The sequence below is a fragment of the Hyla sarda genome, chromosome 1, assembly GCF_029499605.1.
Source record: "Hyla sarda isolate aHylSar1 chromosome 1, aHylSar1.hap1, whole genome shotgun sequence".
Classification (NCBI taxonomy): Eukaryota; Metazoa; Chordata; class Amphibia; order Anura; family Hylidae; genus Hyla; species Hyla sarda.
In genome coordinates, this window is record NC_079189.1 from 417489068 (window position 1) to 417504103 (window position 15036).

The following is a 15036-nucleotide window of genomic DNA, read 5'->3' on the forward strand; positions in this document are numbered from 1 at the left end:
ATAAGCTGCAGTACCAGACATAGCCACAACCATATGTATGATGCTCTGCCAGAGTAAACAATGCAATGCAGAAATGTGGAAAAAAAAGAACAGAAAATGGCGCTATAGTGCCGTTACCCTTATTTTACAATCCCAAAGGTAAATGCAATAAATTATGCTCACATTGTTGTGTTGCACTAGTAGGCACAACACTGTTCAGGGCTTTTGAGTTCCCATGTCTGGAATCTGGAAGCCACTGGCCATCGGTACCAGGTCCGTAGTGGAGTGGTGGAAGAATTGGAGTAGGAAGAGTTTCGGGGTGTTTCTAGCAGGGAATCCCAAAATCCGACTTATGGCTATAAGCTTCTTTAAATAAAAATGTATGCTTCACTACCTCTGATGTATCTGTCTACTCCCAATGAGCACTTACAGCAATTGGTTGGATTTCAGGGGGGATTCTCTGCCAGGAATAGCCCGCAAATGTTCTACTCCAAGAGCAACCAATGCAACAGATGCAGCGCTACATTCAAGTAATCAACAGAGGTGCAAGGAGTAGGACTCTCATCAATCAAATGCTTATGGCCTATGCCTGCCGCAACGATGTTCATTTCCTTTGTTTGTCCAGGTATTTTTTATCATATGGCCTGTTACAAATTATACTCACCTGCTTTGCTTCCTCATTAACTGTTCTGACACCTCCCAGTCCCTAGGTGGTGTCAGAATAGTAGCTATGAGGGATTTGGCAGGTGAGTATCATTTTTTATTTTATTTATTTTTTTAAATGCACCCCAGCCATATGTAGCAAGTTTTATGTCCATAGATAACCTATTTGAAGTCCCTGAAAACTCTTATTTATTTCTTTTATGCAGTTATGATTGTTTTAGAAAGTGTTTACACAGCCATATTTTAGTTACGGATATGTCCATATGTTTTAAAGAACACAAGAAGGTTTTGTCAAGAGATGTATAGACCTTGAAGTGACCAAAAATACAGTCATGTAAATTCAGGTAGTTTTTATTTTTTTTTTAAACTTCTGATCCAACCTATATACTTAACCCCTTAAGGACCCGGGCTTTTTCCGTTTTTTCATTTTAAATTTTTCCTCCTTAACATTAAAAAATCATAACTCTTAAAAATGTTCACCTAAAATTATATATAATTGTTACGCCGAGCGCTCCGGGTCCCCGCTCCTCCCCAGAGCACTCGCAGCGTTCTCTCATTCGCAGCGCCCCGGTCAGACCTGCTGACCGGGTGCGCTGCGATATTACTCCCAGCCGGGATGCGATTCGCGATGCGGGACGCGCCCGCTCGCGATGCGCATCTCGGCTCCCGTACCTGACCCGTTCCCCGTCTGTGTTGTCCCGGCGCGCGCAGCCCCGCTCCTTAGGGCGCGCGCGCGCCGGGTCTCTGCCATTTAAAGGGCCGCTGCGCCATTGATTGGCGCAGCAGGCCTAATCAGTATTCTCACCTGTGCACTCCCTATTTATACCTCACTTCCCCTGCACTCCCTCGCCGGATCTTGTTGCCATTGTGCCAGTGAAAGCGTTTCCTTGTGTGTTCCTAGCCTGTGTTCCAGACCTCCTGCCGGTGCCCCTGACTACGATCCTTGCTGCCTGCCCTGACCTTCTGCTACGTCCGACCTTGCTCTTGTCTACTCCCTTGTACCGCGCCTATCTTCAGCAGTCAGAGAGGTTGAGCCGTTGCTGGTGGATACGACCTGGTTGCTACCGCCGCTGCAAGACCATCCCGCTTTGCGGCGGGCTCTGGTGAATACCAGTAGCAACTTAGAACCGGTCCACCAGCACGGTCCACGCCAATCCTTCTCTGGCACAGAGGATCCACCTCCAGCCAGCCGAATCGTGACAGTAGATCCGGCCATGGATCCCGCTGAAGTCCCACTGCCAGTTGTCGCCGACCTCACCATGGTGGTCGCCCAGAAGTCGCAACAGATAGCGCAACAAGGCCACCAGCTGTCTCAACTGACCGTGATGCTACAGCAGCTACTACCACAACTCCAGCAACAGTCTCCTCCGCCAGCTCCTGCACCTCCTCCGCAGCGAGTGGCCGCTTCCGGCCTACGATTATCCTTGCCGGATAAATTTGATGGGGACTCTAAGTTTTGCCGTGGCTTTCTTTCGCAATGTTCCCTGCACTTGGAGATGATGTCGGACCAGTTTCCTACTGAAAGGTCTAAGGTGGCCTTCGTAGTCAGCCTTCTGTCTGGGAAAGCTCTGTCATGGGCCACACCGCTCTGGGACCGCAATGACCCCGTCACTGCCTCTGTACACTCCTTCTTCACGGAGATTCGAAGTGTCTTTGAGGAACCTGCCCGAGCCTCTTCTACTGAGACTGCCCTGCTGAACCTGGTCCAGGGTAATTCTTCTGTTGGCGAGTATGCCATCCAATTCCGTACTCTTGCCTCCGAATTATCCTGGAATAATGAGGCCCTCTGCGCGACCTTTAAAAAAGGCCTATCCAGCAACATTAAAGATGTGCTGGCCGCACGAGAAATTCCTGCTAACCTGCATGAACTTATTCATCTGGCCACCCGCATTGACATGCGTTTTTCCGAAAGGCGTCAGGAGCTCCGCCAGGATATGGACTTTGTTCGCACGAGGCGTTTTCTCTCCCCGGCTCCTCTCTCCTCTGGTCCTCTGCAATCCGTTCCTGTGCCTCCCGCCGTGGAGGCTATGCAAGTTGACCGGTCTCGCTTGACACCTCAAGAGAGGACACGACGCCGCATGGAGAATCTGTGCCTGTACTGTGCCGGTACCGAACACTTCTTGAAGGATTGTCCTATTCGTCCTCCCCGCCTCGAAAGACGTACGCTGACTCCGCACAAAGATGAGACAGTTCTTGATGTCTACTCTGCTTCTCCACGCCTTACTGTGCCTGTGCGGATATCTTCTTCTACCTTCTCCTTCTCTGCTATGGCCTTCTTGGATTCCGGATCTGCAGGAAATTTTATTTTGGCCTCTCTCATCAACAGGTTCAACATCCCGGTGACCAGTCTCGCCAGACCCCTCTACATCAATTCTGTTAACAATGAAAGATTGGACTGTACCGTGCGTTACCGCACGGAACCTCTCCTGATGTGCATCGGACCTCATCACAAAAAATTTAATTTTTGGTCCTCTCCAACTGCACTTCCGAAATTCTTCTTGGATTACCGTGGCTTCAACGCCATTCCCCAACCCTTGATTGGTCCACAGGAGAAATCAAGAATTGGGGTACTTCTTGTTTCAAGGACTGTCTTAAACCGGTTTCCAGTACTCCCTGCCGTGACCCTGTGGTTCCCCCTGTAACCGGTCTTCCTAAGGCTTATATGGACTATGCTGACGTGTTCTGCAAAAAGCAAGCTGAGACTTTACCTCCTCACAGGCCTTATGACTGTCCTATTGACCTCCTCCCGGGCACTACTCCACCCCGGGGCAGAATCTATCCTCTGTCTGCTCCAGAGACTCTTGCCATGTCAGAGTACATCCAGGAAAATTTAAAAAAGGGGTTTATCCGCAAATCCTCCTCTCCTGCCGGAGCTGGATTTTTTTTTTGTGTCCAAAAAAGATGGCTCCCTACGTCCTTGCATTGATTACCGCGGACTTAATAAAATCACGGTAAAGAACCGCTACCCCCTACCTCTTATCTCGGAACTCTTTGATCGCCTACAAGGTGCCCACATCTTTACCAAACTGGACTTAAGAGGTGCTTATAATCTCATCCGCATCAGGGAGAGGGACGAATGGAAGACTGCATTTAACACCAGAGATGGACACTTTGAGTATCTGGTCATACCCTTTGGCCTGTGCAACGCCCCTGCCGTCTTCCAAGACTTTGTTAATGAAATTTTTCGTGATCTCTTATATTCCTGTGTTGTGGTTTATCTGGATGATATTCTGATTTTTTCTGCCAACTTAGAAGAACACCGCCAGCATGTCCGCATGGTTCTTCAGAGACTTAGAGACAATCAACTTTATGCCAAAATGGAGAAATGTCTCTTTGAATGTCAATCTCTTCCTTTCCTAGGATACTTGGTTTCTGGCCAGGGACTACAAATGGACCCAGATAAGCTAGCTGCTGTATTAGATTGGCCACGCCCCTCCGGACTCCGTGCTATCCAACGTTTTTTGGGGTTCGCCAATTATTACAGACAAATTTATTCCACACTTTTCCACTATTGTGGCTCCTATCGTGGCTTTAACCAAGAAAAATGCCAATCCCAAGTCCTGGTCTCCCCAAGCGGAAGACGCATTTAAACATCTCAAGTCTGCCTTTTCTTCTGCTCCCGTGCTCTCCAGACCTGACCCATCTAAACCCTTTCTATTGGAGGTAGATGCCTCCTCAGTGGGAGCTGGAGCTGTCCTTCTACAAAAAAAATTCTTCCGGGCATGCTGTTACTTGTGGTTTTTTTTCTAGGACCTTCTCTCCGGTGGAGAGAAACTACTCCATCGGGGATCGAGAACTACTGGCCATTAAATTGGCGCTTGAGGAATGGAGGCATCTGCTGGAGGGATCAAAATTTCCAGTTATCATATACACTGATCACAAGAATCTCTCCTATCTCCAGTCTGCCCAACGGCTGAACCCTCGCCAGGCCAGGTGGTCGTTGTTCTTTGCCCGTTTTAACTTTGAAATTCATTTTCGCCCTGCCGACAAGAACATTAGGGCCGATGCCCTCTCTCGTTCCTCGGATGCCTCGGAAGTAGAGCTCTCTCCGCAACACATCATTCCTCCTGACTGTCTGATCTCCTCTTCTCCAGCCTCCATCAGGCAAACTCCTCCAGGGAAGACCTTCGTTTCTCCACGCCAGCGTCTCGGGATTCTCAAATGGGGACACTCCTCCCACCTCGCAGGCCATGCGGGCATCAAAAAATCCTTGCAACTCATCTCTCGTTTTTATTGGTGGCCGACTCTGGAGACGGATGTTGTTGATTTTGTGTGGGCCTGTACTGTCTGTGCCCGGGATAAGACTCCTCGCCAGAAGCCTGCTGGTCTCCTTCATCCTCTGCCTGTCCCCGAACAGCCTTGGTCACTGATTGGTATGGACTTTATCACAGACTTACCCACATCCCGTGGCAACACAGTTGTTTGGGTGGTCGTTGATCGATTTTCCAAGATGGCACATTTTATTCCTCTTCCTGGTCTTCCTTCAGCGCCTCAGTTGGCAAAACAATTTTTTGTACACATTTTTCGTCTTCACGGTTTGCCCACGCAGATCGTCTCGGATAGAGGCGTCCAATTCGTGTCTAAATTCTGGAGGGCCCTCTGTAAACAGCTCAAGATTAAACTAAACTTCTCTTTTTCTTATCACCCCAATCCAATGGGCAAGTAGAAAGAATTAATCAGGTCCTGGGTGACTATTTATGGCATTTTGTTTCCTCCCGCCAGGATGACTGGGCAGATCTTCTACCATGGGCCGAATTCTCATACAACTTCAGAATCTCTGAGTCTTCTGCTAAGTCCCCATTTTTCGTGGTGTACGGCCGTCACCCTCTTCCCCCCCTCCCTACCCCCTTGCCCTCTGGTTTGCCCGCTGTAGATGAAGTGACTCGTGATCTTTCCACCATATGGAAAGAGACCCAAAATTCTCTTTTACAGGCTTCATCCCGGATGAAAAGATTTGCCGATAAGAAAAGAAGAACTCCCCCCATTTTTGCTCCCGGAGACAAGGTATGGCTCTCCGCTAAATATGTCCGCTTTCGTGTCCCCAGTTACAAACTGGGACCACGCTATCTTGGTCCTTTCAAAGTCTTGTGCCAGATTAACCCTGTCTCTTACAAACTCCTTCTTCCTCCTTCTCTTCGTATTCCCAATGCCTTCCATGTCTCTCTCCTTAAACCACTCATCATTAACCGCTTCTCTCCCAAACTTGTTTCTCCCACTCCTGTTTCCGGTTCTTCTGACGTCTTCTCCGTGAAGGAGATTCTGGCCTCCAAGACGGTCAGAGGAAAAAAAAAATTTTGGGTGGATTGGGAGGGCTGTGGCCCAGAAGAGAGATCCTGGGAACCTGAGGACAACATCCTGGACAAAAGTCTTATCCTCAGGTTCTCAGGCTCCAAAAAGAGGGGGAGATCCAAGGGGGGGGGGGGGGTACTGTTACGCCGAGCGCTCCGGGTCCCCGCTCCTCCCCGGAGCGCTCGCAGCGTTCTCTCATTCGCAGCGCCCCGGTCAGACCTGCTGACCGGGTGCGCTGCGATATTACTCCCAGCCGGGATGCGATTCGCGATGCGGGACGCGCCCGCTCGCGATGCGCATCTCGGCTCCCGTACCTGACCCGTTCCCCGTCTGTGTTGTCCCGGCGCGCGCAGCCCCGCTCCTTAGGGCGCGCGCGCGCCGGGTCTCTGCCATTTAAAGGGCCGCTGCGCCATTGATTGGCGCAGCAGGCCTAATCAGTATTCTCACCTGTGCACTCCCTATTTATACCTCACTTCCCCTGCACTCCCTCGCCGGATCTTGTTGCCATTGTGCCAGTGAAAGCGTTTCCTTGTGTGTTCCTAGCCTGTGTTCCAGACCTCCTGCCGTTGCCCCTGACTACGATCCTTGCTGCCTGCCCTGACCTTCTGCTACGTCCGACCTTGCTCTTGTCTACTCCCTTGTACCGCGCCTATCTTCAGCAGTCAGAGAGGTTGAGCAGTTGCTGGTGGATACGACCTGGTTGCTACCGCCGCTGCAAGACCATCCCGCTTTGCGGCGGGCTCTGGTGAATACCAGTAGCAACTTAGAACCGGTCCACCAGCACGGTCCATGCCAATCCCTCTCTGGCACAGAGGATCCACCTCCAGCCAGCCGAATCGTGACAATAATGGCTTAATTTTTGCGTCACTAATTCTACTTTGTAATGACATTAGTCATTTTACCCAAAAATCTACGGTGAAACGGGAAAAAAAATCAATGTGCGACAAAATTGATGAAAAACACTAATTTTGTAAGTTTTGGGGGCTTCTGTTTTTACGCAGTACATTTTTTGTCAAAAATGAAACCTTATCTTTATTCTGTAGGTCCATACGGTTAAAATGATAGCCTACTTGTATAGGTTTGAATATGTATCACTTCCGAAAAAAATCATGAATACATGCAGGAAAATTTATACGTTTAAAATGGTAATCTTTTGACCCCTATAACTTTTTTATTTTTCTGTGTTCAGGGCGCTTTGAGGACTCATTTTTTGCGCCGTCATCTGAAGTTTTTAGGGGTACCATTTTTGTTCTGATCAGACTTTTTGATCACTTTTTATTCACTTTTTTGTGGTATAAAAAGTGATCAAAAATGCGCTATTTTGGACTTTGGAATTTTTTTGCGCGTATGCCATTGAACGAGCGGTTTAAAAAGCGGTATATTTTTATAATTCAGACATTTCCGCACGCGGCGATACCACATATGTTTATTTTTATTATTATTTACATAATGTTTTTTTTATTTTTGGAAATGCCGGGTGATTCAAACTTTTATTAGGGGAAGGGATAATTGAAAGGGTTAATGATTTTTTTACACATTTCTTATGCAATATTATAGCTCCTATAGGGGGCTCTATAACATTGCATTAACTGATCTTTTACACTGATTCATCTCCATAGGAATGGATCAATCAGTGTTTTCGGCGATTGAATGCTCAAGCCTGGATCTCAGGCTTGAAGCATTCATTCGGCGATCGGACAGCGCAGGAGAAGGTAAGAAGACCTCCTCCTGTGCTACAGCTGTTCGGGATGCCGCGATTATACCGCGGCGATCCCGAACAGCTCCCTGAGCTAACCGGCACATTTTACTTTCGTTTTTAGCCGCGCGGCTCAGCTTTGAGCGCACGGCTAAAGGGTTAATAGCACGCGGCACAGCGATCAGTGCCGCGCGCTATTAGAGGCGGGTCCCGGCTTCACTATGACACTGGGCCCGCCGCGATATGATCCGGGGTCACCGTGTGACCCCGCGTTATATCGCAGGACTGGGACTCATGACGTACGCATACGTCATGGGTCCTTAAGAGGTTAAAGGGGTTATCCAGGAAAAAACTTTTTTGTATATATCAACTGGCTCCAGAAAGTTAAATAGATTTGTAAATTACTTCTATTAAAAAATATTAATCCTTTCAGTACTTATGATCTGCTGAAGTGGAGTTGTTCTTTTCAGTCTAAGTGCTCTCTGATGACACCTGTCTCGGGAACTGTCCAGAGTAGAAGCAAATCCCCATAGCAAATCTCTTCTACTCTGAGCAGTTCCCGAGACAAGCAGAGATGTCAGCAGAGAACACTGTTGCCAGACAGAAAAGAACAACTCAACTTCAGCAGCTGATAATTATTGGAATCTTTTTTAATAGAAGTAATTTACAAATCTGTTTAACTTTCTGGAGGCAGTTGATATATAAAAAAAAAAAAGTTTTTTCCTGGAATACCCCCTTTAACTTTACTAGTTTACACTGACAGGTTTACTTTCCTAGTTATTACTGCACTTGAATACCTGTATTGTTATATGTATTATTACATTGTACATAAGCCAGTAATGTGGTGTACATTACTTTTTGACTCTGTAGGCTGTATTTTTTTCAAAAACTAAATGTATCAAAAATGAGTAATTTAACTTGGATGTTAACCCTGTAGCATCAAATGCTTACTTTGAGTCGTACTTTTAAAATGGAGTTTTGCCTGATGAACCAAGATAACCTTTTCATTCCAAGCAGAAATGAGCACAAAATAGACAAGGGTCTAATGAGGTCTAATTATGAATCAATAACAGATATTCCATTAAATACTGTCATAATTGCCAGTCACTGCCTGTCTCTCATATTTACCAGAAGATTTAAATACCATCTGTTAATTCATGCTGTGCCTTGTGGTATAGCTGGAGACTTTATTAATATGCAAATTAAGACCCACCACAACCCCCACTCTAATGATCCTGAGTGATGCCCTTGGGAACCTGTCTGGCCTAACCTCTTTATATACAAGTGCAATGTAAATGCCAAGACCCACTTTAAAGGCCGAGCATATGCAAAAGGCGATGATAGATTTGGTGTAGTCAGAGCATTAAAACCAAGCCATATCATTCGAAAACTAACATGCCTATTTACAAATACGACTTATAAAATGACACCAAATAAAACTGTGTTAATAAAATAAAAAAAAATGGGGAGTATTCCTCCACTTGCCATTTTTATCCACTGGAAAATGAATATCCTAAGTCTTTCTGATGTGCTACAGAGAGTTCAATCGCATACAGCAAGGTGATCTCAAATGAGATACAAATTATTTACCAGGAGTCCCCTTTGTGCTAAATTTGCTTGTAAATGACTGTATAATCAGAGATGACACTGTGTTTGTGGATTGATGGCCGCATAATCTAGCAGTGAGTAAACTATTCTGAAAGTGTAATGGATCTTCTGATTTGGCTAATTACAAAAAAAAAGTTCTATTTACTGTAACTGCATACATATAATGACTATTATCTGAATTAAGGTGAAGCTTTAGTGCAGATTAGAATATAAATAAATAGTTTGTTTGTCTTACACCGCTTTTATAAAGGAGGACAAAAAGGCTTCAATTATTGGGCCATTTTAGAAAATGTTTCCTAAAAGGGTTGTCAAAAAGACAACTCCTGTGCATATACCCACTTGGGAGACTCTCTGTAAAAACTGGAGTAATGATGTCTATTCATTGCATAGACAGCCATTAAAGGGCTACTCTGGAGGAAACAAAATATTTTCAAATCAACCGGTGCCAAAAAGTTTTACAGATTTGTAAAGGACTTATCTTAAAAAATCCTAAACCTTCCAGTACTTATCAGCTACTGTATGCTACAGAGAAAGTTGTGTAGTCCTTTCCAGTCTGACCACAGTACTCTCTTCTGCAACCACTGTCTGTCAGGGACTGTCCCATGCAGTAGAGGTTTGCTACAGGAATTTGCTCATGCTCTGGACAGTTTCTGACGTGGACAAAGGTGTCAGCAGAGAGCACTGTGGTCAGAGAGAAAAGAACTATACAACTTCCTCTGGAGCATACAGCAGCTGATAAATACTGGAAGAATTAAGATTATTATATGGAAGTCATTTACAATTCTGTTCAACTTTCTAGAACCAGTTTATTTGATTTTTGTTTCCTCTGGGAGTACCCCTTTAAGTTACAATTTAACTCCTTAAGGACACATGACGTACCGCTACGTCATGTGTCCCGGTCCTGTGATATAACGTGGGGTTACACGGTAACCCCGCATCATATCGCGGCGGGCCGGCGTCATAGTGAAGCCGGGACCCGCCGCTAATAGCGCGCGGCACCGATCGCAGTGCCGCACACTATTAACCCTTTACGACAGTGAAAGTGCCCGGCTAGCTCAGGGAGCTGTTCGGGATCGCAGTGGTATAATCGCGGCATCCCGAACAGCTGCACTACAGAAGGAAGGTCTCTTACCTTCCTTCCTGCAGTCTGATCTCTGATTGAATGCTTCAAGCCTGAGATCCAGGCATGAGCAATCAATCACCGATTTCACTGATTGTTGCCATGCAATGGCAAGGCAGCAGTCTGTGAATGAAATCAGCCATTGCAAGCTGATAGGTCTCTATGGCACCTATCAGCTTGATTAAAAAAAAGTGTAAAATAAAAAGTTAACCCTTTCAGGTATTCCCTTCTGAATTAAAAGTTTGAATCACCCGGCATTTCCTAGTAACAAAATAAAACAGTGTAAATGAAAATAAAATACACATATGTGGTATCACCGCGTGTGGAAATGTCCGAATTATAAAAATATACCACTTTTTAAATGGCATACGCGCAAAAAATTCCAAAGTTCAAAATATTGCATTTTTAATCACTTTTTATACCACAAAAGAGTGAATAAAAAGTGATCAAAACGTCAGACCACGGCGCAAAAAATGAGCCCTCATAGCCCCCTGAACGCAGAAAAATAAAAAAGCTATAGGGGTCAGAAGATGACAATTTTAAACTTATAAATTTTCCTGCATGTATTCATGATTTTTTTCTGAAGTGACACAAAATCAAACCTATATAAGTAGGGTATCATTTTAACCGTATGGACCTACAGAATAAAGATAAGGTGTCATTTTCGCCGAAAAATGTACTGCGTAAAAACAGAAGCCCCCAAAACTTACAAAATAGTGTTTTTTCATCAATTTTGTCGCACATTGATTTTTTTTCCCGTTTCACCGTAGATTTTTGGGTAAAATGACTAATGTCATTACAAAGTAGAATTAGTGACGCAAAAAATAAGTCATCATATAGAATTTTAGGTGAAAGTTATGATTTTTTAAAGTTAAGGAGGAAAAATTGAAAATGAAAAAACGGAAAAAGCCCCGGTCCTTAAGGGGTTAATACTACACTTCTCCTGTGGTGGCCACTGCAGTAGAAATATCTGGAAATGTCTGGAATTAGTTTAATTTAAATACCTACAACAGTTCTCCCCTACACAAAGTCAAGGGGAGAATTTACTACAACCTTCCTACCAAATGTTTTGTCATTCAATGACTAATAGGATAGCAAAGACCAAACAATTAATCGTGCTTTAACTTCGTTTTCTAAAATTCATTTGTAAAAACTCCTAGTCATTGCTGGGGTTCAAGTGTCATGATCTCCCCCAATCACTAAAATGAAGCGGCAGAAGCACTCAGCTAAACAGTCAATGTATGGATTTATAGAACGTGTCAGACTTTCTATAATGCAGTACACCAGACACTCAACTCTCCAAGAAAAGCTGATAAGAAACTAACAGACACAGCACTCAGCCCAGCACTACTGCCGCTTTGTTTTAGCGATCGGTTTTAGCGAGTGTCAACACCTGAACCCCACTAATCAAATCTTATAACAAATCACTAGGATATGTCAAACGTTTTTAGAAATGATCCTTTAACATTTAAAGGGGTTGTCTACAAGTGTTCTCTCTAAGGTGCACAACCACACCGCTTAAACTGACTCCACTCTGTAATCATAACAGCCCGAGCACTGACTGGGCAGAAACCTGGCATGTTCGCAGCTGAACCAGGGGCATAAGGTGAATTCAACTGTATCCACATCCTGAAGAACTGCAGGAGAGCCTTGCTCAGCTCCCTCCCCAGTCCTAGGGCACCCTTTTTACCATTCAGGGGAAGCAATGACATCAACAAAGCAGCTGCATCTTCTGGAGAGACTGATCCTGCACTGTGTGACAGCAGCCAAGTAACAGGGTGGGTGTATCAGAAGGTAAGTATTCATTACTGGGGCTGTACCCCTGTGCAAGGTGTATAATAGGGGCCAGTTGGGACCATACCTAAAAGAGGGGGCACTGTGTGTGACCAAAACTAAATAAGGGGGTACAGTGTGAGGCCATAACTAAATGAGGGGGCTAGTTTGGGATACAGGGGGGTTGCAGTTGTAGCCAAACCTAAATGAGGGCACAGAGTGTGAAGCAATATTCAGATCAAGGGGCACAATAAAGGGGCTACATTTTCTTCTTTGAGGACAGTTTGGGGGTCATATTTAAATTGTAGGTACAGCTTATTCTCATTTGCAAGGGAAGAGAACAGCATGGGGGACTTTTCTCTATGTTATGTAATTGGTTCCTGTGCTATATTAAAGTTATGGGCTTTGTTCTGGTGTCTTATTTTTGTAATGAAATCGGTTCTGGTGCTGTAGTTAGATATTATTTATCCATTATTTTTGCAAATCTCTACTGGTGCTGTATGCATATATTGAGCTTGATTCTTGGGCTATATTCATGTTATGATCTTTGTTTTGGTGCCAGATTTAGGTTTCAGATACAGGTGAAGCACGTTTATTTTTCATTTCACATGTAAAAAATATACAGCTAATTGTCATATGACAGAATCATGTGATTGCCACCCCCTTTGATGGAACATTGCCCAGCTCCCTAACCACTCTGCTTAGCAGATGTCAAAGCTTAGAGGGAACAGTGTTGCGCCCCCCCTTTAGCCCCTTTAGCACCCTTTAGCACATTTAGCCCCTTTAGCACATTTACAGCAAACTTAATTTACAGCAAGCAGTAATTGTTAGAATGATTAACATGCTAATATATCATACCTTCCCTCTGTGTATGTTGTGAAAATCAATCCAGGTCCAACCCCCGATTACCCCTTATGTTTCGTCTGGAAGGCTTCCAGTCTATAAAATGGGGGGATTGAGGAGCGTGTGATAATAATTCTTACCCTGTCTCCTTCCCTGCGCCTGTGCTTGCTACTTGCGCATAGTGTGCTGCTATGGAGGAGACATAGTGACATGTATGCCACATGCTTCTCCATTGGATGCCTTCTTATAAATGAAGCAGATGTCTGGCCGCAATGCAAGGATGGGGATCAGAGGGTGGATCTTCCTTAATCTTCATAACGTGGTTATTGTCAAGGTATGGTATATTAGCATGTCACTGAATATTTCATAAAAGGGGAAAATTTACCTAAAGCACCATCGTCGATCAGGAGTCCCATCTAAATTCTTCCCAACTGTTACCATTTCTCCAGAACGAAAAGCTTTTCTTATGAAGACTGGAAATGACCGCTCAATGTCAAGAATGGTGGTGGCCCACTGATGTAAATAAATAAAAGGTGAATTGAGTGGCTTTCCATACTACTCAAAGAGTAGGATGTTATTAAAAATGATTTAAATTATTATTTTTATTATTATTGTTGTTAAAGAGGTACTCCAGTGGAAAACCTTTTTTTTTTCTTTCAATCAACTGGTGCCAGAAAGTTAAACAGATTTGTAAATTACTTCTATTAAAAAAAATCTTAATCCTTACAGTACTTATTAGCTGCTGAATACTACAGAGGAAATTCTTTTCTTTTTGGAACACAGAGCTCTCTGCTGATATCACGAGAACAGTGCTCTCTGCTGACACCTCTGTCCATTTTAAGAACTGACTACAGTAAACATATGCTGCTCTGGGCAGTTCCTAAAATGGACAGAGATGTCAGCAGAGAGCACTGTGCTCGTGATGTCAGCAGAAAGCACTGTGTTTCAAAAAGAAAATAATTTCCTCTGTAGTATTCAGCAGCTAATAAGTACTGGAAGAATTAAGATTTTTAATAGAAGTAATTTCCAAATCTGTTTAACTTTCTGGCACCAGTTGATTTAAAAAGAAAATGTTTTCCACCGGAGTACCCCTTTAATTTTCCCGCATATGCACACATCACTACTCCCTGATTACAATGCTGTGATGTTAAACACTGTCGTGTAATAATCATGTGACTACAGCGACCAATCAAAACAAAGCATTGTGTAAGTTATATCACAGCAATCTGGCACAATTGGCCACAGCAGTGTTAGGAAGTAGTGTTACCACAGACAGCACATTACACACCAGCAGTGTTATCAGAAACCAATGTAATCAGAGTGCAACCATAAGTGGCAGCATTTTTTAAATGGTTTTAGTCCTAAAGTGACACAAAAAAAAGTCTGCAAATTCATCGAGCACAAACATTTTTATGAAAATTTTGGTTAAACAATTAAATCTGTGTTCTTTAATTTTACCATGTGATAAATATTTCTTAGCTATTCTTTAAATTCTAGTGAACAAAAATAAGGTTATGTAGTTATGAGTCCACAACACAGGAATGTAACCAATACAAACTGACCATAGCAGAGCACATTAAGTTTAGGGTTACTCCAAGTCTAACCCCAATACATTGCGTTAAACCCGAGAAACTTTACCTGTAATTTCCAGATTTGCTTGCTCTCCTTCGACACTTGGCCCACTGTTTCCCCCATTAAAGCGATTAACATGTTAAGGAGGAGTACAAAGGTAAGGATGATATAAGTCACCAGCAGAATGATGAAGACAGCTGGGTACTTGGCGCTGTTGATCATATCTAGGTCTCCCATTCCGATGGTTAGCTTGAAGAGATCCAGCAAGAACTTACTGAAGGTGCTACTGTCTCGGCAAGATGGATACTCGGGCACGGAACAGTCTGTTCCATTATTTTTGCAAATCTCTTCTGTGGAGCAGGGATTCAGCAAGGATACCAAAGCTATGGGAAGAAGACAGCAATAACAACATTTACTAAATATATCTTCATACCACATGAAGACTTTTTAATTTAGAGCATCTGGTTTTTAAATTTCTAAATCTAAACCCTTT

At 44.1% G+C, this 15036-nt stretch overlaps 1 protein-coding gene across 1 annotated transcript in view; it reads right to left on the reverse strand.

Moving 5' to 3' along the window:
* TRPV4 (transient receptor potential cation channel subfamily V member 4) overlaps positions 1–15036 on the reverse strand; it is a 121311-nt gene that overhangs the window by 6735 nt on the left and 99540 nt on the right. The window contains exons 13-14 of the mRNA XM_056528863.1: positions 14610–14926; positions 13357–13484 (exon numbers count right to left, since the gene is read on the reverse strand). Coding sequence (XP_056384838.1) covers positions 13357–13484; positions 14610–14926 — 445 coding nt within the window. The remainder of the gene's footprint in view (positions 1–13356; positions 13485–14609; positions 14927–15036) is intronic.